Genomic DNA, 23,647 nt, shown 5'->3' on the forward strand with positions numbered 1-23,647 from the left:
GAATAAATTGTAACTCTTACTGCTGTGTTAATTCTATGTGAACCTAACATCAACCAGTTTGTTTGTTTGTTTATTTTTAGATGCTACCTGAGTATCAAGCACAAATATCACAACAGGAACATATCAAAGATTCTGGAAGCACTTTGTCCCGTCTCTTTAACCGCTATGACTTCATTGAAACTTCCTATCATTTTCTGCTTAAGCACATTGACTTACATCTTTGTGATGATCCAGGTGGTAAGTAATTCTGTCACTCAGCCTTTGTAGATGATGAAAATGAGCAATAGTTTTATAATTTCTAAATACCGCATACCAATGTGCGATATTATGCGGCTACATTTCTGTGACGAGAGACACAAAAACGTGTTAACTTATTATAGCACAACTCACGACTGAGCAGGTGCATCAATGTGCCGCTTGGACTAGAAGCAGTTTAAAGACGAAGGTCAAAGATATTGTGCCTATGCAAGCCTGCAGGGTTGCCACATCTTGCAAAGAAAATCAGTCTCATTACTTTATTGTCACACCTCATAGAAACTATTGCCAAAATATCAAATAGGGCTATGAAAGCCTCTAATTCAGCAAATAAGGAAAGAAGAAAATAATAGTGCATACTAAGCTGCAACTTCTAGCAGAAAGAAAACAAATTTTAAGTAATCAGCCACCTTGAACTTTTGTAGATCTGTCGTTTTCATTTATATACACTGAAGAGCCAAAGAAACTGGTACACTTGCTAAATACCTTTGATGGCCAGTGAAGTGATTAAAGTTAGAAGAGTGGTCCTAGAGCCACTCTGTAGCAATTGTGGACATGTGGGGTGCTGCCTTGTCTTGCTGGAATTGCCCAAGTCCATCGGGATGCGCAATAGACATGAATGAATGCAGGGGATCAGACAGGGTGCTTAAGTACGTGCTATCTGTCAGAGTCGTATTTAGACATATCGAGCCCATATCACTCCAATTGCACATACGCCCCACCATTACAGAGCCTCCACCAGATTGAAAAGTCCCCAGCTGACATGCAGGCTCCATGGATTCATGAGGTTGTCTCCATACCCGTATGTGCCGATAAAATTTGAGACGAGACTCGTCTGACTAGGCAACAGGTTTCCAGTCATCAACAGTCCAATGTCGGTGTTGATGGCCCAGACGCTTTGTGTCATGCAGTCATCAAGGGCACATAAGTGGGGCTTCAGCTCCAAAAGCCCATATTGATGATGTTTTGTTGTTTTACACACTGAGACTTATTGATCGCCCAGCATTGAAATCTGCACCAATTTGCACAGGGGTTGCAGTTCTATCATGTCAAATGATTCTCATCAGTTTTCGTTAATCCCATTTTTGCAGGATATTTTTCCAGCCACAGCAATGTCGGAGATTTGATCTTTTACCAGATTCCTGATATTCACAGTACACTCGTGAAATGGTCGTACAGGAAAATCCCCACTTCATCGCTACTTGGGAGGTGCCATGTCCCATCACTCATGTGTCAGCTATAACACCATGTTCAAACTCACTTAATTTCTTAATTCTTGAAAATCTGCCATTGTAGCAGCAGTAACTGATCTAACTACTGCGCCAGACACTTGTTGTCTTATATAGGTGGTGAGACCACAACACCATATTCTGCCTGTTTACATCTCTCTGTATTTGAATACGTATGGCTATACTTGGTTTTTTGGGACTTCAGTGTGTAAAGTTACGGTGTTTTGATAATTTTTACTTTTTGACTGTCATCCCAGATATAAAGCAAATAGCATAAACAAAAATATACATATTACAGGCCACTGAAGATGCCTATCAAGTGCTTTTCATAATCTTCACATGTGTATTTGTGATGAGACACAATGTGTAGCATAGATTATTTATATAGAGCATAAGATCAAAATATGGTAATGTAGTCTTACCAAAACCGATTATCCAAATAAATATTTTACTAGTGATCTTGGCTTTTTGAAGTTTTTCTGCTGAGTTTAATATGGTGCTGCATACTGTCCACATTCTGGCACAATGTCAGGAATATATAACAAATGGTAGCAGGTAATGAGCACTAAACAAAATTAAAAAGAAAAAAAACTGTTTATTCTTAAAGTCTCAAAATACGCCACTTAGACGTTGGGGGGGAGGGAGAAACATTTTTTTGTAGAAAACGGCTGCAGTATTTTTTTGCAGTATTTCTTAGGACAAAATTTTGTCTATTGTCTGCAGATAAAGACTGGATGTTGCAGTGCACTACTAAAAGCTCTGACTCATCCCCTGGGCAGCCTGGAGTAGGGTGGTAGACTGGTTTGTCCCTTTGTTAGGCACTCCCTGCCGCCAGGGTCACTGGCCGCTGCTTCCGTGAAGTGACATAACAGAGGGGTGTCCGAGATTTTGCGCGACCTGTTTGTGACTCTGCGAGTGCCAAAAGAAAGGCGATTGCAAGATATTTCCTAATGTTGCAGAAATGGAGTAGTGGTATTTGGTGCAAGGAGAATATGACCAAAACAGTGACGGCTGTGTGTCACTGTGTATCCTCTGTCGTAAGAGGTGAAATGTAATTAGTGTATTTGAAACAGCTTAGGATGGGAATAAGGAAAAGGGGAATGATTTAAAAGGCCGATGCTACCAGCAGAGAGAAGTAAGCTTAATAACTAGTAGATTATCATAGGAAGGTAGAATTAAATTGAAATTTATTAGAGTGATACTGATAGTGATTATTGTAGGAAAACTACAATTAGATTGAAATTTACTAAAGTGATACTGATAGTGATTTTTATTATGAACAATTGAAACCAAAGAGATGGGTGATTAATGAACAAAAGGAGAGACTAATAATTGCAATGGTACTATTACAGAATGGAAGAGAATAAACTGAGCAAATAAAAATAGTATTAGCAGTAACTAAAATTAAGTAAACGTCAGAGCTACAGGTACAAAAAATAATACAAAGTTAATACAATTAAAAAAAAATAGTTGAAGGTACAAATATGGTGATAGTTAAAAAGTTAATACAATTATGAGACAGTGTATCTGAGTATAGGGGATGTTACAATTTGCAAATGGTGTTAAGTTTACACTTTCGGCTCGAGTAGCTTCACTTAATACTATTCAGTTCTGTCATGTTTGTGACTGTATTCTTTCCAGCTGCTGTCTTCATGATTACTCTGCCATTCTGAGCCCACACATTCAGAAGACCGAAATGGGATATGGCACTGTTTAAAATCTTTAGCCATTCGTGTGTCAGATCTTCTCTTATTGTAAGCCCTGTCTTGCTAACCTCTCCTTCTGGGTAAAGAACTCTGCCCTTTTTCGGTATGAGACAAATTTAACTATTGTCGGACGAGGTTTGGTAACACCTGGTAGTTTTCGTTCCACCCGATGGCTCCTGTCAATGTCTACCTTAGTCACTTCAATGCCTAATTTTTCACGTACAACCTATATAAGCAGTTTGTCTGTGCCTTCTTCCTTATTTTCTGTTACGCCAAACAGTCGTAGACTATTTCGCCTTTGGTACTGTGCTAGCTCGTCTGTTGCGGCAGATAGTTTTACTTCCAACTGTCATGCCTTTTTCTCATATTCAGAGACAGACTTTTTTAATGCTGTAATTTTGGCAGTATTGGCCTCAACAGTTTCACCATTTTGGCCAATACTGCTGCCATTACTGTATCTGATATAGTGCCTGCTATCAGATTGAGATTGTCTTTATCGCGAAGCGCAGCGTTTACCTCAGAGCGGACCATCTCAGCTATACCGGGAGCCGTGGCCACATCTTCCACCAAGAGCAAGCCCGCTGCACCTGCTGCTTCCCTGTTGCTGGACGCGCTGCTGTTCACTCTCCTGTTTACCATTTTCTCCGGCATAGATATTGGTGGAGCACAGAAAAAATAGCACTACCACACAGAACACTGTTGTTTACACAATTTCCACTGGTACTAGACAACATCATCTATGAGAGCACCTTCAAATTCAACTAAATGTCGTGAGATTGAACTTAACACGTTACACTGCAGCCGCCACCTTACAGGCCTTACATGGATGAAAGAAAGAAATTACTAGTTTTCTTGAAGCAGGTGTCCTATTGCCTAGAATAACAACACCCAAAATCTCTGCACCTGACTAAGAAATACTAATTTTGATTCTATTCTAATAAAATTAATAAATTGCTGTCATTACCTTCAGACATTAAGTGTATCGGGCAGAAGAAAGTTTTAGTACTGCAGCCAGACACACGTTAAAAGTAAAACTGACATCATCCCAGCTTCAAAGACACCCCATTAGACAAAAACAGGACCACTTATTTACCTGCTATTGTGTTAGGATCAGTTGCTTCACTGCTAATATACAAACTAACATAGAAATGCACCAAATCTCAAACTTCTGGAACTTTAATCACCATTTAAGGGAAAACATAGACATGAGATAGAGGAAAGTTAAGGAAAACAGTGTAGGTAAAGGAGGAAAAACAACATAACATGCACAATCAAAAGATATCAAAGCAGCTAGTAAGTTAATGGAAGTAACATAAATTAAAACAGCCAGTTTTTGAATTCCAGAATTTGGCTGATGAGCTTGTAGTACTGAGTATAAAAGGGAGTGCCAGCATTTAGAAAGCCACTATTGTTTGCTAGGTGAAACAAAAGACAAGGGTGTAAAAATATGATATAATAATGTTTATTTTATAATTATCTTTTATAGCACATTTTATGAGTTGGTAATATTATCACAAGAGTCATATACGTGTAGTGAATGGCAGTTCTTATTATGTATTTTAAAGACAATCAGTATATGTTGTTAAAAAAGCATTTTTCTCATTTTTTGTTTTTTTGTTTTTATTTGTATATTTGTTTTAGATGGACGATCTGTGCATCCAGATCTTCAGGATGGTGGTGCATTACAGATCAACCTCCAACAGCTGCAGGTAACATTATATTGAACAGTTCTAATAATTAATTCTTTTTACAGAGCAGCAACAGAACATTGATCCAAAGCTACTTTTAAGCAAGTTCTCTTGCTCATATGGCAGCATTGAATAATGATGTGAAATTTTCATAAATGACAGTCTAAATATGGTGTTTGTAGTATACAGTGTGTGCCTGCATTGTTCATTTTGTTCCCCTTACACAACACAGAATTGTTAGCAAATTGTGTTTCCTTTCATTTCCGTAATAAATCTTTTCCTTGTCCCTTCTGTTGTTTACTAGAAAAATAATAATTATTTTTGAGAGAAGTGCTTTGTGTTGTTCTAATACCTGTTAAAATCATTTGAAGTTCTAGCTTTTAGAAACAGTGATCCGTTCTGTATGGACAGATGCAGGAAAGCTGCATATAAGAGAATAATAAGTAAGTCACAAACCTTAGTACACCTAGCTGGGGAAAAGTTTAAATGTTCGAGATAATAGTAGGTGAGAGCTGGACCAGTGTAAGGCTCAAGCGATACAAACCACCACTTGCGGTGTCAAGCTGAGGGGGCCACCAGAGACACCACAATTGTACGATTTCTATTCAAGACGTATTAAAGTAATTTGCAGCCTCTTTGTGTGTCAAGCTGAGAGGGACGCCAGGATCACCCAAGTGCAAGACTTGTATAGTGTGTGTATCAGTAGTAGCGAAGTGCGAACTGACACAGGTGAAAGGATAAGGTGTTAACATTGGGTAAGGGAGGCACCAAATGATGAGCCGTTTATGTGAATAAATGATTTCTAACCGATCCTGCATCAAAGACTTCGAGGACAGTTAACGAGGATAAGGTAAATGATGTGAGGTTACAGGCATAAGACAAAAGAGTTAAAACAAAAGGAATATCAAGGATACTGAGCCTTAGACCATCTTTATATGTAGTGGTGGTGGTAGCAGCAGCAGTAGAAGTAGTAGTAGCATTTGTTGTTGTTGTTTCATTCAGCCCTTACAAGGATATTGGCTATCACGCGGTATTACAATTTAAGAATAAAGAAGAAAACATAATTCATACATACAGACATTTATATACTTATGGGTATAGTGTGACAAGGATGGAACAGGTAGTCGGCTATGGTATAGAAAGTAATACTATTTACTACAGAGCTTTGGTACTTTTAACTGTCTTTTTAAATAAGTTAAAGAAGTTGTCATTTAACAGCCTCTTTAAATAAGTTGCTGTAGTACTTGTGATCTCCATAGAAACTTTTTTGTACAAGGTTATTTGTTGGTAGAAAACGCTGCTTTGAATTTCCTGTTTATAATGCACTCAATAGAGGTGCTATCTACATTTAATTTAACCAAGTCATTTTCCCATTTTGAAATAGAAATTCATGACATTTGTTATTGTTGTGTTCAGCGTAACTTTATTCCGTATTGATCCATTGCAAACAGAGTGTTTAAAGTGCTTTCCCTGCAAGGAGTTCTCTTGTTTTCTCAGAGACTATAATATTGTTGACATCAGAAAAAAGATTTTTTTTTTCTCCAAGTCTAGCACTGTTGGGAAAGCCAGTGATATGTATCTGCAACAATATTGGTCTTAAAATGCCAGCCTGAGGAATTCTTACATTAATATATTTTGGTTCTAATAAGTTTTTCACTGACACATAGCTTTATTTGATGTTTGTGTTATCTGTACTCCTTGTACCCTATCTGTGATTGGAGCCAGTCATCAGCTGTTCCTCTTATTCCTAATGATTCTAGCTTATTTAATAGGATCTTATGATCAGGATCACCAACATCCTTAGCAAGATTTATGAGTGTGTCAAGAGCAATAAGTACCCCTTTTCAGAATGAGATTTTCACTCTGCAGCGGAGTGTGCACTGATATGAAACTTCCTGGCAGATTAAAACTGTGTGCCGGACCGAGACTCAAACTCGGGACCTTTGCCTTTCACGGGCAAGTGCTCTACCAACTGAGCTACCCAAGCACGACTCACGCCCCGTCCTCGCAGCTTTACTTCTGTCAGTATCTCGTCTCCTACCTTCCAAACTTTACAGAAGCTCTCCTGCGGAACCCGTAAAGCTGCGAGGACGGGGCATGAGTCGTGCTTGGGTAGCTCAGTTGGCAGAGCACTTGCTCGCGAAAGGCAAAGGTCCCAAGTTCGAGTCTCGGTCTGGCACACAGTTTTAATCTGCCAGGAACTTTCAGTACCACTTGTGTTAATTCTACTGTGGCTGATTCTGTACTTCTGCTACATTGGACTCCAGACTGTAACTTGCTTAGAAAGTTGTATTTATTCAAGTAATTCATTGATATGTCTTCCATATCAGTTGTATTATTTTTGAGAATGATGACAGCAGGGAAATTAATTTGAAGTATTCTGTGTATTCGGTGCTACCTTTCCTTAGCAGAGGCACAATTTGTACCTGTTTCGACTACTCTGGAAAATTCCCCAATGTGAATTATGTTAGTTAAGAGAGCTTATACATCCTGCATTCATTTTTTTCAGCAGACAGGTTGATACTTCATTGAAGCCTGCTGACTTAATTTTTTAAGGTTTGTACATCTCAAAATTGATTTGCTAGTGTTCTTGAAACATAATGCAATGATTCCTGGTAAGTCTTTTGTAGGTGTGCAGGTTTTGTCCATACATGGTTTTACTTCCATTATTTTCCAAAAATTGTCTGTGAATCCAAGATATTTTACAATATTAGAGAAGTAAAGTTGCTATTCACCATATAGCGGAGATGCTGACAATTATTGCTTTCAGCCATTAAGGCCTTTGTCAACAATAGACACACATACACACACACACACACACACACACACACACACACACACACACACACACACAGGCAAATACAACTTCCACATACGTCTGCAGTCTCGAACAACTGAAACCACATTGCGAGCAGTAGCACCAATGCATGATGCGAGTGGCGACTGGTTGGGGGTAAGGAGGAGGCTGGGGTGGGGATGGGGAGGGATAGTATGGTGGGGGTGGCGAACAGTGAAGTGCTGCAGTGTAGACGGAGGGCAGGAGAGAAGGTGGGGAGGGGGGTAAGTAGCGGAAAGGAGAGAAATAAAAAGAAATTAAAAGATTGGGTGTGGCGTTGAAATGATGGGTGTGTAGTGCTGGTATGGGAACAGGGAGGGGGCTGGATGGGTGAGGACAGTGACTAACAAAGGTTGAGGCCAGGAGGGTTATGGGAACATAGGATGTATTGCAGGGAAAGTTCCCACCTGCGTAATTCAGAAAAGCCGGTTTTGGTGGGAAGGATCCATATGGCACAGGCTGTGAAGCAGTCATTGAGATGAGGGATATCATGTTCGGCAGGATGTTCAGCAGCAGGGTAGTCCACTTGTTTTTGGCCACAGTTTGTCGGTGGCCATTCATCCAGACAGACAGCTTGTTGGTTGTCATGCCTATATAGAATGCAGCACAGTGGTTGCAGCTTAGCTTGTAAATCACATGACTGGTTTCACAGATAGCCCTGCCTTTGATAGGGTAGGTGATGTTACTGACAGGACTGAAGTAGGTGGTGGTAGGAGGATGTATGGGACAGGTCTTGCATCTATGTCTATTACAGGGGTGTGAGGTAAGTGATTGGTAGCAGGGGTTGTGTAAGGATGGACGAGTATATTGTGTAGGTTCGGTGGGTGGCAGAATACCACTGTAGGAGGGGTGGGAAGGATAGTGGGCAGAACATTTCTCACTTCAAGGCACAATGAGAGATAATCGAAACCATGGCGGAGAATGTAATTTAGTTGCTCCAGTCCCGGATGGTACTGAGTTACGAGGGGATGCTCCTCTGTGGCCAGACTGTGGAACTTTGGGAGGTGGTGGCAGACTGGAAAGATAAGGCACAGGAGATTTGTTTTTGTACAAGGTTGGGAGGATAATTACGGTCACTGAAGACTCAGTGAGACTCTCGGTATATTTTGAAGGGGTCTGCTCGTCACTGCAGATGCGATGACCGTGGTGGCTAGGTTGTATGGAAGGGACTTCTTGGTATGGAATGGGTGGCAGCTATCAAAGTGGAGGTATTGCTGCTGGTTAGTAGGTTTGATATGGACGGAGGTACTGATGTAGCCACCTCTGAGGTGGAGGTCAACAACTAGGAAGGTTGGGTTGAGTAGGACCAGGTGAAGCAAATGGGGGAGAAGTTGTTGAGGTTCTGGAGGAATGTGAATAGGGTGTCCTCAACTTCAATCCAGGTAGCAAAAATATCATCAATGAATCTGAACCAGGTGAGGGGTGTAGGATTCTGGGTTTGTAGCAAGGATTACTCTAGATTTCTGATGTATAGGTTGGCATAGGATAGTGCGATGCGGGTGCTCATGGCCGTACCCCAGATTTGTTTGTAGGTAATTCCTTCAAAGGAGAAGTAATTGTGGGTGAGGATATAGACTAGGAAAGAAGTTGTTAGTTTGGAATCCATAGGGCGTCTGGAAATGTAGTGTTTGATAGCAGCAAGGCCATGGGCATTAGGAATCTTAGTGTACAGGGAGGCGGCATCAATAGTGACGAGCAGGGCACTGTGTGGTAAAGGGACAGGAACTGTGGAGAGTCAGCGGAGGAAATGGTTGGTATCTTTTATATAGGAGGATAGGTTCCGGGTAACAGGTTGAAGATTCTGTCAGTGGGGGTGCAGTAACCGGCCACAATGGGGCATCCTGGGTGGTTGGGTTTATGGGCTTTAGGAAGCATGTAGAAGGTGGAAGTGTGGGGAGTGGTATGGGTAAGTAGATAGATGGACTCTGAGGAGAGTATCTGGGATGGGCCTAAGGATTTGAGTAGTGGCTGGAGATCCAGATTACTGGAATGGGGTCACTGTGGCAAGGTTTGTAGGTGGAAGTATCTGACAGATGACGAAGATCTTTTACAGCTACGCCACTCTGTTCACTGCCCATATTTGTGGCCACATGGTCAGTCACCAATCCAGTCATTATTGTTACCCTCACCACACAATTGACCAACATGTAATGTAATTGGATAGATTAAAAAATCTACTCACGAAACAGTGGCCAATGCGTTGAAGGGAATCAGAAGAGGGATATAAAGGAAAGGAAGATCAGTCTTTCCTTCTCATCACGTCTAGTAAGTCCCCCCTAATCTTGGGTTCTGGATGACTTTTTTGAACTCTCCCCATTTTATAAACCTCACTAGCCCTTTTTCTTTATCCCTCTTCCTTCCCCTTTAACCTTTCTACCGGAAGAAGGAGCCTCTGTCTCTGAAAGCTTGCTCATTTCGTTAACCTTTATATGTGTTTCCTCCTGCTGTCACTTGGTGATCAGATTTTCTTTATCTATTCATTTGTATTGTATTTTCACAGATCGACCAAAGTAGACGTACATAAACTGCGAAAGATGTTTATTGGGGGTGCTATAAGATTCATTTGTGATGTGTTTATATCTGTATCTTCATACAGAATTATGTTAACATTTGTTGTTGAGATTTTATTGTAAAAAGTGTCCACTCTGCCACTAAGTGATCGATACAGATTCAAAATGATTAATTTCTTACTGATGTCAATCCCTGTTAAGTCAATAACTGACATTTTGAAGTGTTTGTCTTCACTTATCATAATAAGGTCAGGTTTTGATTTAAACTTGTTTCTTATGTGATAGAAAAGCGTACTCCTCCACCCTTTGAAGTAGCGCTACAGCAGAGTCTGTTATTTCATACAATGGTAATACTACATGTTGGATTTCTTTGTCTCTAGACTTGAGCTCAGTGACATAAACTATTGAGCATTTCTAAGATTTGAGCTCAACTCAAGATGCTGTGTTTTATTTTCTTATTCATTGCATGTTTTGATGAGGTGTTGTCAAGTCTGTGAAGTGTCCTGTATTACGTTTTCCAATGGTTTCTTTTTCTTTATGACACGTATTACGTGTGTCATTTTCTGTGTCATGAGTGCTTGTTGCGGAATTGTTTAAACTGACAGGGGTACTCTTCCGGCAGGGGAACCTGTTGCTTTGATTTATCTTAAAAAAGGACCTGTTTTTCCTACCTGTGATAACAGGTTTTGACCATTTACGGACTGAGATTCACCTCTTATATTTTCACGAATCGGCTGTACCAATCTTCCCTTCCCAAACTTGTTTTAAATGTGGGTTGTTCCTAGTGAAATCCAAGCTATTGATAATCCTAAATGATACAGCAACGTGCACAGGGTCAGGTTCCATCAGTGCCATCTCCAACATCACATTAGGCTACCTTACAGCTCCATTAAGGCATAACTTATCATGTCACTACAACAGTTCTACAAAGTTTATGTTGGTACCCACAAGTGAGGGAAGCTACCTTGTGCTAACCATCACCTAAATAATATGTCCCATCCCCATCCAAATAGTTTTCTGCGCCACCTACTATGACTACATAGCCCTCGTTTAAAAAATCCGTACATAAAGACCCTAGGTGACTTGACTTACCCCTGCATTTTATCTGAATATTCCGGTGGGTTGGTACACTGCCGCTAAGCTTTCTTGCAGGTAAGGGCCTACGTCTCACCCACAGCATTTTCCCCCTCTAACATTTTATACACTGCTAGGCTTGCTGATTACAGCTGTAGTGTACTGCACAATTCTTGCCACTAGTCCTACCTGAGACTCTTCTCCAGTTAATTCTGGCAGTGGTTGATACATGTTCTTAGTGTTTATACATATGCATCTACATGGATACTTTGCAAGTCACACTTAAGTGCCTGGCAGAGAGCTCATTGAACGTCCTTCGCAGTAATTCTCTATTATACCACTCTTGAAGAGCGCGCGGAAAAACTGAACACCTATATCTTTTTGTGCGAGTTCTGATTTCCCTTATTTTATTATGATCATCATTTCTCCCTTTTTAGGTTCGTGTCAACAAAGTATTTTTGCATTCAGAGGAGAAAGTTGGTGATTGAAATTTTGTGAGAAGGTTCTGCTGCAATGAAAAACACCTTTGCTTTAATGGTGTCCATCCCAAATCCTGACACTCCCTCCCCTATTTCCCGATAATATGAAACATGCTGCTCTTCTTTGAACTTTTTCAATGTACTCCATTAAAACTATCTAGTAAGGATCCTAGACTGCGCAGCAATACACCAGAGGAGGACGGTCAAGTATAGTGTAGGCAGTCTTTTTAGTAAATCTGTTACATTTTCTAAGTGTTTTGCCAATAAAACACAGTCTCTGGTTTGCCTTCCCCACAACATTTTCTATGTGTTCTTTCCAATTTATATTGTTTATAATTGTAATTCCTAGATATTTAGTTGAATTAATGGCCTTTAGATTAGACTGATTTATTGTGTAAAGTTTAACGGATTCCTCACACTTTGCATTATTTAGCATCAGTTGCCAGTTTTCGCAACATTCATATATCTTTTCCAAATAATTTCTGAATTTGTTTTGATCTTCTAATGAGATTACGAGACAATAAACGACAACATCATCTGCAAACAACCTAAGACAGCTTCTCACATTGCCTCCTAAATCATTTATATAGGAAAGGAACAGCTGAGGGCATATAACACTACCTTGCGGAATGCCAGAAATCACTTCTGTTTTATTCCAAGACTTTCTGTCAGTTACTACGAACTCCCCACTGACAGGAAATCACAAATCCAGTCACATAATTGAGACGATATTCCATAAGTACGCAATTTCATTACAAGTTGCTTGTGTGGTACAATGACAAAAGCCTTTTGGAAATCTAGAAATACAGAATCAATTTGAAATCCCTTGTCAATAGCACTCAACACTTCTTGTGTGTAAAGAGGTAGGTGTGTTTCACAAGAACAATATTTTCTAAATCCGTGTTGACTGTGTGTCAATAGACCATTCTCTTCAAGGTAATTCATAATGTTCAAACACAATATATGTTACAAAATCCTACTGCGTATCGACGTTAATGATATAGGCTTGTAATTAGTGGATTACACCTACTACCTTTCTTGAATGTTGGTGTGACCTGTGCAACTTTCCAGTTTTTGGATACGGATATAATGCAATTATCAGATTGCATTCTCTTTCTACCGGCCTGTTAACCAGCTGCCAGTTTCTAGTCCCTGCTTCCGCTTTGTCTCCCTTAGTCCGGTCAGCTTCTTCAGTACTTCTTCCAACTGTGCCTGAAGGACACAGATTTTCCTTCTGTGCTCCTCATTTAATATTTTCCTCCTGCATACTCTGCAGTTAAAAGAGTATCTCTTCAGTTCTCAGTCTAAAATAATTCCTATGTGATTGCAAGCCCACTACCCAGTAACAACACCCACATTTCTTTTCAGGATCAAGTGATTTAGAAATAAGAATTAAATTTAACTTGAAAGTGTGTATTAAATTTTTCAAGGACATGAGTTTGGCTGTATGTAAACAAAAACTTTCCAAGTTATAACCATTTAGAAATCTAACCAGTCTTGGTAATGCAAATTCTCTCAAAAGGAAGCACTCTAGACCGCATTTATACAACTTGTATCTAACATAAAATGTGTCCAGAAATACGCATCCTGACAACAAATGTGAAGCACTCGGAAGGGAAGGAGGAAACAGAAAGATATTAGGTTATTTCAGCGATTAAAAAAGTGAACCAAATTTGCACAAAACTTGGAAGTATGAGCCCACTTACGAGTATGACATTGCTCTCTCTCCAGTCTGAATACATGCACAGATTCAGTTGGGAAGGGTGTCATAAAGCCACTGTGTCATCTCCTGATGCATACTGGCCCACATCTGTTGTAATTGGTCCTTGATATTCTGGATAATGGTAGTTAGATAGAGTTGACATCTGAGGTAGTCCCACCCATGTTCTAATGGGAGCGGATCGAGCATCTTGCTGGTCATGGCAGTATCTCAACTTCATGCAGACAGTTCACAGAGACACATGCCATGTGTGGATGAGCATTGTTCAGTTGTAGCCTGTGGCTTGAAGCAGAGGCGGATACAGAAAAACCTCAAGGAGAGGTGCTAAAGATATCTTGAGCTACCTTTACTTTTACTGTAATAAAAGATAATCAAGTCACATGCAAAGTTTAAGAAGGTTTTATTTAAACTGATTATACACATATACAAGACAAAGCCATCTTATGATATAAAAAAGTTACGACTGTGATTATCTTCCTTAAATGATGAATTCTATGCACCTATTCTTCTGGCAAATTGGTTAATTACATCATCAGTAGGACAATCAGTGTCAGGGTGAGTGAGTGTTCAACAGAGCTAAGCCATTAAGTCGATCCTCCTTCATTGTCGACCTCAGCCACATCTTTGTATGTTGCAAAGTTGAAAAATCTTCTTTATGCTATAGCAATAGATGCAGGTAGACAAGCAGATATTTTGTACAGCGTGTGCAAAGTAGGATAGTCAGATCTACGACAGACAGACAACGCTTGCATAACAGAATCACGATCATTAAGAGCATTTATGCTCATTTGCTTGTATTGAAGAATATCTCCCATTAGTCTCTTTTTATTCACAGAGAGTGATTCTTCTTCAAAGTTAAGCGCTGATTCAATTTCTGTGCCAGATCATTACTGTCATGTTTCATAGTTGTGAGGGCAAAAGTATGTTGAATTTTAAGTGATAAATATTTTCTTCAGAAAAACATTCTCTCACCTCAGTTATAACATGGTCCAATGTTGGAATAAAACAGTTCTTTTCCAATATGTCATGGCATCATCATTATGATCGCAGTTTTCCTTGTGTCTTTGTCTGCCTGTAAGATGAGGAACAGTCATCACCACGTATAACTCTTCCATAACTACCTTCGCCTCTTCAACAATACGAGCAAAGTGGCTAAAGTGGCTATCAGCATTAGCTCTCATGCCATCGTGCACCTTGAGCGTCAAATCTAATTTTGGCTACGACTTTTCTCATAGGTATGTTTTAGCTATCTATGTGCCAGACAGAAACAAATAAAATACGATGACACGGATTTGCGTGCTACATAGGAAAGTACAACTATTTGATAACTTGATTCACTCGAGTCAACTGACCAAAGAAATGAACGAATAGCATGAGGGCTGACTGGCAGGGGCAGCATGGGTGGCAATGTGGGCAGACCTGGAAGGGCAGGGGGGTCCTGCTTCCCCCCATATGTATCCGCCACTGGCCGTAAGTCATATCTGAAGACTCACCACATGATGATGCCAAGAGTAATATTGCTGTGCCTCCCCAAAACATTGGAAAAATGAGACCTTGCCCGCATTAACACCATACTCGCTGATGACAGTCATCCAGGGTAGTGCAGAACATGATTTGTTGCTGAACACTGTGTGACACTGTTCATCAGCAGCCCGTGCTTCTCGGTCATGACACCATTCCAAATGCACAGTGATGTAATTGTAACCTATGCATGGAACAGTAATTGCTTAGTGCACTTGCTGCTTGTTACCAACCAATGGTGCGGGATGATACAGAATGTTAAGTGAGTCCATTATTTGTTCATGGAAGGCAGGCCTAGCTGTGAAGAGGTCATGATGTGGTTGATGTACAGTTCGGAATCCTCCCTTGTGGTGCTCAGAAGTGGTTGACTGGAGCATGGACAACCAGTATGCCTGTCAGTCCACTGTCACATCTGAATGTGGCCCAAATTTGATATTGCATAGTTTTACCAGCCAGTCAAATGGAGACCTACAGTGATGCCCTTTTCAAACTGTGCCAGGTACTGATGCTGATGCCTCACATGAGTATGTAGCATTTCCGTATCACTCACTGTGATCACTCAATATGTGATGCTGTTCGTGTCCTTTATAAACCCTACCAGCCTTCGTAACAACACAAAAGACCAACAACACTAATGCACACTGATGTCTGTTCTACTGATCACAAGGAATTCCAACTCTAATAATTTAAATGCCTACCAATGGTGTGTATGTGTAAAAAATTACACAGATGTCCGATTGTGTCTTTTGAGGGCTTTACATTTTTTGTCTGGCAGTGTGCAATTCAGAGCAAGCACTACTGAACTATAGCTACCTTCTTTTAAAGAAATTTGTTGTAGTAAGAAAGGTTCAATAGAACTTGCTGTAAAAGCAAAAAAACTGCAACCAGTCACTTTTTTGAATACCGTATTTACTCGAATCTAAGCCGCACTCGAATCTAAGCCGCACCTGAAAAATGACACTCGAATAAAGAAAAAAAAAATTTCCCAAATCTAAGCCGCACCTGAAATTTGAGACTCGAAATTCAAGGGGAGAGAAAAGTTTTACGCCGCACCTCTAAATCAAAACAATGTTGGTCCAATGTAATATGAGACACAATTTAGGTCGAATGAATGACGATACAGCTACAGTAGTTTGGTTCGAGTTGTAAGCTTAGCAGTTAAGCTTTACCAGGTAGCCAGTGCTATGCGTCAGGCGCTCCGTCCGTATTTATACGGGTACCCTTCCTTTTTCACGTGCTTCGTCTGGTTTGAATCGATTGCTTATTTTGCTTTGATCTGATAAGTGCCATTTTCTTTGTTCTAGGTGCTTACATCACTCTAAGCAGAAAATGCATTACTGTACTGTTCGTCGCATTCTGATAGTGCGTGTTTACAGTCTGTCGCCGCTCGCGGCATGGCTTGCTTTTGTGCGCGCTACTGCCGCTAACAATAAAAAAAAGAGAGAGGAATCGTCTCATTAGCGAAACAATGGCAAGAGACTGCTATTTGTTGTTACTTACACTGCTGCTTTCTTTGATAATGATCAACAAGAATCAAATAATAGACTGCATATGATAGAACATGTTCTGAACGAGAGTTAGGCGAAAATGTTTCTCCGTTTGAAAATCTTTGCGGCCGCTTCTTTAGTACATCAAATTCTGCACAGAAATCAGAGTCATTTTAGATTTAAAAATCTAGTCAGTTGCTGTGCTTCATTTCTGACTGTATCACTATTAGGCATAAGAATAATACGAATGTAAACATGACACGATACGTATATTCTTCCGCGTTTGCTGTTGCCTCACTCAAGTTTCGTAGTTTATTAGGCAGACAGGATTTAAATGAGATAGCAGCAAACACGAAAGAATACATGGCAAAATGTTTATATTCGTATTATTATTATGGTAAAGAGAATACTGCATGTGATTCACTTTTCATCAGGTTCCAATTAGCAACCATCTCTTCTCAGGGGTAGGAAAAAATTCAGAACGTAGAGTTGACCATATTGACAAACATCCCAGACAGTCTTGCCAGACGGATTTTCGTAGTACATTGAAATTCTGCTACATGCGAAGATGAACAATACGGAATTGGTATTTACTTCGTTGGATAATGTATGAAAATGCAGTGGTCAAAACTCGGGGCGGAGAAAAAAAGCTCGTCTTTCACTTTTTTTTTTAAATTTATTTACTGACGCAGAGGTTTTGACGCCAGTATTTATCTTTGTGCCTACAAAGCATGCCTGTGTCGCGCTACATATATTCGATGGCAGAAGTTAGTTGTGGCGGCACCTTCCAACATTTTTCAGAACTTCCGCTTGCTTTGCACTCGATTCTAAGCCGCAGGCGGTTTTTTGGATTACAAAAAATGGAAAAAAAGTGCGGCTTAGATTCGAGTAAATACGGTAGTTATTTATTATTCCATGAATCAGTTTTTGAATCTTTTCAAGTTCATCAGATGGTTTTCTGCAAGTTACATATCTATTTATAGCTTAGTGCTAGACAATAAATTGTCTTTAATACAATTTTGGTCTCTTTCTGTTCTATTGGAATTTCAAATAATGCGAGTTGATTTTAAGAAGTAGTACAGTAAAAATGATAAATATTAAATTTGCTATGAGAATAGGTGCTACAACAAATATTCAAGTGACACAAAATTTAAATTAAACATTGTTTGCTCTTAAAAAGTAGCTTCTTGTCGAGGATCTGTATTTGTATCACTCAAATTACATCTTAAAATTTAAGCACAGTTTGGTGTCTGACTTCTGTGTCGTTATCCAGATTCCCTCTGTGGTTTCTCGTCATAGTGGGTTTAGCCACTGAAGTGTTCTCTGAAGCCCTGGCACAATGTGCGTGGTCTGAACGAGAAGCATTGGCTGAGGATGTCACACGTTCTGTGACCTTCTGACTCTGTTCAAAGACTTTTTGCTATGACAGACAAACATCACCATGTTGGACCTTTGTTCTGTGATGAAATGTAATAGGTTGCACATAATTGCTGTATACTAATAGAATAACATATCAGTGTTTGTGTCTGGTGCAAACTCCTGGGAGAAGGGCCAGCCATCTTTCACCACCTTGAGGACCAAGTTTTTGTGCACTCACCTGTTTTTCTGGACTGAGTTACTTTGGGATTGATTAATTACATAGGTTTTTGAAATAAAACAAGCTGTTGGCATGTTTACTTTCTCATCAACTTTTTGTATTGTATTTACTTACTTGATCAGTATTACAAGGAAGTGTAAAATTTACTCAGATTTTTTTTCAGGGAGTGGTACTACTGACAGAATGGAATTACATATAAACAGATGTTGCACTCTAACATATAAACAAGTGTCTTTTCTTTTTGTGTCTCTTCGTGTTGTTTGACTGCATACGTGGCATGATCCTTGGGTCTTAGACCATTGTGCCACAGTCTGTGGTACTGGGGAAGGAAAGTGCCTCTGTATATTGAGCAAGCAGTAAAGGAAACAAAAGAAAAGTTCGGAGTAGGTATTAAAATCCATGGAGAAGAAATAAAAACTTTGAGGTTCGCCAATGACATTGTAATTCTGTCAGAGACAGCAAAGGACTTGGAAGAGCAGTTGAACGGAATGGACAGTGTCTTGAAAGGAGGGTATAAGATGAACATCAACAAAAGCAAAACAAGGATAATGGAAAGGAGTCGAATTAAGTCGGGTGATGCTGAGGGAATTAGATTAGCAAATGAGACACTTAAAGTAGTAAAGGAGTTTTGCTATTTGGGGAGCAAAATAACTGATGATGGTCGAAGCAGAGAAGATGTAAAATGTAGGCTGGCAATGGCAAGGAAAGTGTTTCTAAAGAAGAGAAATTTGTTAACATCGAGTATAGATTTAAGTGTCAACAAATCGTTTCTGAAAGTATTTGTATGGAGTGTAGCCATGTATCGAAGTGAAACATGGGCGATAACCAGTTTAGACAAGAAGAGAATAGAAGCTTTCGAAATGTGGTGCTACAGAAGAATGCTGAAGATTAGATGGGTAGATCACATAACTTATGAGGAGGTATTGAATAGAACTGGGGAGAAGAGGAGTTTGTGGCACAACTTGACCAGAAGAAGGGATCGGTTGGTAGGACATGTTCTGAGGCATCAAGGGATCACCAATTTAGTACTGGAGGGCAGTGTGGAGGGTAAAAATCATAGAGGGAGACCAAGAGATGAATACACTAAGCAGATTCAGAAGGATGTAGGCTGCAGTAGGTACTGGGAGATGAAGAAGCTTGCACAGGATAGAGTAGCATGGAGGGCTGCATCAAACCAGTCTCAGGACTGAAGACCACAACAACAACAACAACTTCTATTACCCAGGGATTTCTACTAGTCCTCGTCTTTTTACCGATTTGATCCTCTGCTTTAGTCGTTCCCTAATACTCTCTGTGAAACTCTCTACAACCTCTAGTTCTTTCAGTTTATGCAAGTCCTATCTCCTTAACTTACCACCTTTTTGCATTTTCTTCAGTTTTAATCTACAGTTCATAATCAACAGATTGTGGTCAGAGTCCATATCTGCCCCTGGAAATGTCTTACAATTTGAAACGTGGCTCCTAAATTTCTGTCTTACTATTATATAATCTATCTGAAACCTTCCAGTACCTCCAGGCCTCTTCCATGTATACAACCTTCTTTCGTGGTTCTTGACCCAAGTGTTAGCTACTATTAAGTTATGCTCTGTGCAAAATTCGACCAGGCAGCTTCCTCTTTCATTTCTTACCCCCATTCCATATCCTCCTCCTACTATTCCTTCTCTTCCTCTTCCTACTATCGAATTCCAGTCCCTCATGAGTATTAAGTTTTCGGCTCCCTTCACTATCTGAATAATTTCTTTTATTGCATCATACATTTCTTCAGTCTCTTCATCATCTGAGGAGGTAGTTGTCATATAAGCTTGTACTACTGTTGTAGGAGTGGGGTTTGTGTCTACCTTGCCTACAATGTGTGTTCACTATGCTGTTCATAGTAACTTACCTGTGCTCCTATTTCTTTATTCTTTATTAAACCTACTCCTGCATTACCCCTATTTGATTTTGTATTTATAATCCTGTATTCACCTGACCAGAAGGCTTGTTCCTCCTGCCATCAAACTTCACTAATTCCCTCTATATCTAACTTTAACCTATCCATTTCCCTTTTTCAATTCTCTAACGTACCTACCCAATTAAGGGATCTGACATTCCACGCTCCGATCTGTAGAACGCCAATTTTCTTTCTCCTGATAACGATGTCCTTTTGTGTAGTCCCTGTGCGGAGATCCGAATGGGGGACTATTTTACCTCCGGAATATCTTACCCAAGAGGACGCCATCATCATTTAACCATACAGTAGAGCTGCATGCCCTCGTGAAAAATTCCGGCTGTAGTTTCCCCTTGCTTTCAGCCATTTTTTAATGTTACCGCTACTTAAAAAGCGGCATTAATGTTTGTACACAGTATCCATACATGTATGAGATCTTTTATTGCAAAACTGTTCAAATACAAAGAGAGTTTGTATTATAAAAGAATTTAGTGCTATTTGCTCTTGTGTTTTACTAAATTGTCATGTTTTAAGCAGACTGTAGATTGTCATTGTGACTAGTTCATAGTTTCTCGTGTATCCATTGCACTAATGCCATGTGAGGCAAATGTCCAGGACTGTTCAAGTGACACTGATACTGTATCAAAGGCTTCAGCTTATCAGGAAATCTTGATCCTGTTTGAACACGAGTATCATTTGCCAAGCCCTGTCCTTCCGAAATCTTCAAAATAAATCTGCACGTGACTTGAATAGCCAAAGCTTCATCTGTGAATGAAAGACGACCCATATATACTCTATTAAACAACATAAAAATTTTAACCTCGTCAGCAGTACTTTAATCTGTGAATGTAAGACGACACTGTATTTTTTGAATGACGAATTTGGGGAAAAGCCTCATCTTACAATCGGGTAAATATGGTAGACTTTTCCACATGTACTGTATATGATGTACTCCCAACATTACAAGTGGGTCTCTTTTCTTGTTTGCCAATCTGAGGCACTCTTTGATCTTCTTTGTCTGTTTATAAATCACCTTTGTGCCATGTTTGCACAATGTACAACTGATTCAGTGCAACAGCCTGAGAGGTACGGCAGATAGGCTGTACCTAACATTTATTTTTACAGTGTGTCACTTAGCCAAATGTTTGATTCTGTGACACTTCTTATGTCATACATTAGTCATCTGAAAATACCATTGCTTTCATCTTATCATCTCTAGTTTTTGCTGCCACATTAATCACTATCTCATCCAAGACCACAATAAAGAGAAGAGATGACAATGAACTGTCCTGTTTCAAACCATTTGTTTGTTGAAACCAATCTGTCCTTTCATTTCCCACTTTCACACAACTCAGAGTCCCACAGTACATCTCTTCCACCATGCTTGTTATCTGTTTTTCCACTCCCTTCTTTTCAGGTGCTTCCCAGATGTTTCTTCTACAGATGCTATCAAATGCCTTTTCTATATTGAGAAAAGTTACCATAAGGTCTTCCCCAAATTTGTAGTGGTGCTCATAGAGCTGCCACATTGCAAATATGAGGTCAACCAGGGGTCTACCAGGTCTGAAGCCATGCAGTTTCTCTGTCAATTTGTTCTCGACCTTTGTTCAGATTTTGCTTTCCAAGATCCTTTCGTATACCTTGGCACAGTGTGGTGTCAGTGTGATTCCCTTGTAGTTCCCACAATCCTTTCTCTCCTCAGCCACTGTCATATTTGCCTCTTTTTTTCTTTTACTTATACTTCTCTCTTGCTAATCCTGTCCTTCCTCAGAATCACAGTCTGAAGGCGTTGTTCTTCCTATGCACTACCTTCGTAATTCTTTCATTCCACTACGGTGTCTCCTTTCACTATTTTGGGCCACTTGCCTTCCACATAGAGCTACTGCAGCTTCTACCATAGCACTTTTAAATTGTCCCCATTCCTCTTCTTCTGTTTTTGGTTCGGGCTTTGGTAACCTCTCCCTAATAATCTCCTGCTATTCTTCTGTGACTTCCTTTTCCATCAGTTTCCATACTCTAATTTACCTTTCCTGGTTCTCTGTGTTCTTCCATTCCTTCATGATCCTCGTGATTCTATTCCCCCTCTCAGCATCTCCCAAAACACTTACATCACTAAAATGTAACATTCGAAGAACTATCAGAAATCTGTCCCTAGGCATTACTTTCGAAAAGGAAGGTGTTTCAGTCAATGAGTCTGTAGACCAATAATACTTCATTCTATTCTTTGTGAAGAGCTCCCCCCCCCCTCCCCCCCCCCCCCCCCTGTTCCAGAAAATGTCAGTGTCAGTTCATGAATAATTCCAACATTACTCAATGAATCTTCACTTTCTCATTGTAACTGTAACATTTCATAGTCTTTGTGGTCTTCAAAATAATCACTACCAGATTCCACAGCAGAATTTACATTTAGCAGTATTTATCTAATTTCATCAACACTCAAGCCTTTCAAATGTGCCTTTCTCACCAAACACCAATACAAAAGCGCAAGTATCGAAATGGAAACAAGGTCTCCTGAAAATGCACAGAGTGCCAGCTGTTCCCAACAGATGGCAGCACCATTCAATTACAGAAGGGAGAAATTGTACTGATACGGGTGCAGATACACACAACAGAAAAGTGAAAACATGCATGTATGATCGTAGGCTGGTGTGACAGTATGGCCGCAACCATGCTGGTCCAGTTTCAAGGGTTAAATATCTGGCACACTGTTATTATTATGCTCATCATCTTATGTGGTGCTAGCCAAATTCTTTACTTTTTTCTTGTACATTTGTAATTGTCATTTGACTTACCTTCAAAGAAATGCATTTGTTTGAACAATCCTGCATTAACTTATCATAATACAGCTGCAGCAGCACAGTCCTCCAAAGGCCACTGTAAGGCAAAGCTTGTTTATCTTTTACATTGAGAACTGAAAACTTATTCGTACTAAACACATTCTACTATTTATGGTATACACAAAATAATTAAATATTATGGCATCAGTTGTGAATAATTTCATACATATTCAAGAAATAAACCAATATGGGATGATCATCCTTCTTTTGTACGTAATTGAAAACATAGGATAAAGTCGTGCTTACTCTACCTACCCCTGCATCCCCACTAGGAAATTACATTCATCTGTTCTCATAAAAAAGTAAAAGGCACACTGTAATTTGATCTCTGATGCACAGACTTAACAGTTGTTCGCATACAGTGATTGTCAAATATCTACATGCTCATTTCCCTCCAGTATTGCTTATAATTAATGCTGTACTATCACTCCACAATTTAATCTGTATACCAAAGAAAAAGCAGTATGTGATGTTCCAAGATACGTTCTGTACTGTGAGTTAGTTCTACCATCATACCGAGTTCAGTTATTCATCATAGTATTTCAGCAAGACTTACCTTAATTAATCATAGTTTTATTGCCAACGGAGCTTCACATTACTCTGTAGTAATCAGAGGCTTTATGGCTTTATGCCTGACCACAATGTCCATAGCATTTACATGTAAAACTCCACAGCCCGACAGCCCCCCCTACTTTCATTTAGGCCTGATTCTTCAGATCCATGCAATAACAAAAAATCTATAACTTCTGCCTCATTATACTTTTGTGTCGTTGGTTGACGA

At 39.7% G+C, this 23,647-nt stretch overlaps 1 protein-coding gene across 3 annotated transcripts in view; it reads left to right on the plus strand.

The window, feature by feature from the left end:
* The window catches only part of LOC124622447 (UHRF1-binding protein 1-like), a 442,870-nt gene that overhangs the window by 124,363 nt on the left and 294,860 nt on the right, over positions 1 to 23,647 (plus strand). For all 3 annotated transcript variants that reach the window (XM_047148146.1, XM_047148147.1, XM_047148148.1), the window contains exons 5-6: positions 81 to 237; positions 4,832 to 4,899. In XM_047148146.1, the coding sequence (XP_047004102.1) occupies positions 81 to 237; positions 4,832 to 4,899 (225 nt within the window). The remainder of the gene's footprint in view (positions 1 to 80; positions 238 to 4,831; positions 4,900 to 23,647) is intronic.

Source organism: Schistocerca americana, chromosome 7, assembly GCF_021461395.2.
Source record: "Schistocerca americana isolate TAMUIC-IGC-003095 chromosome 7, iqSchAmer2.1, whole genome shotgun sequence".
Taxonomy (NCBI): Eukaryota; Metazoa; Arthropoda; class Insecta; order Orthoptera; family Acrididae; genus Schistocerca; species Schistocerca americana.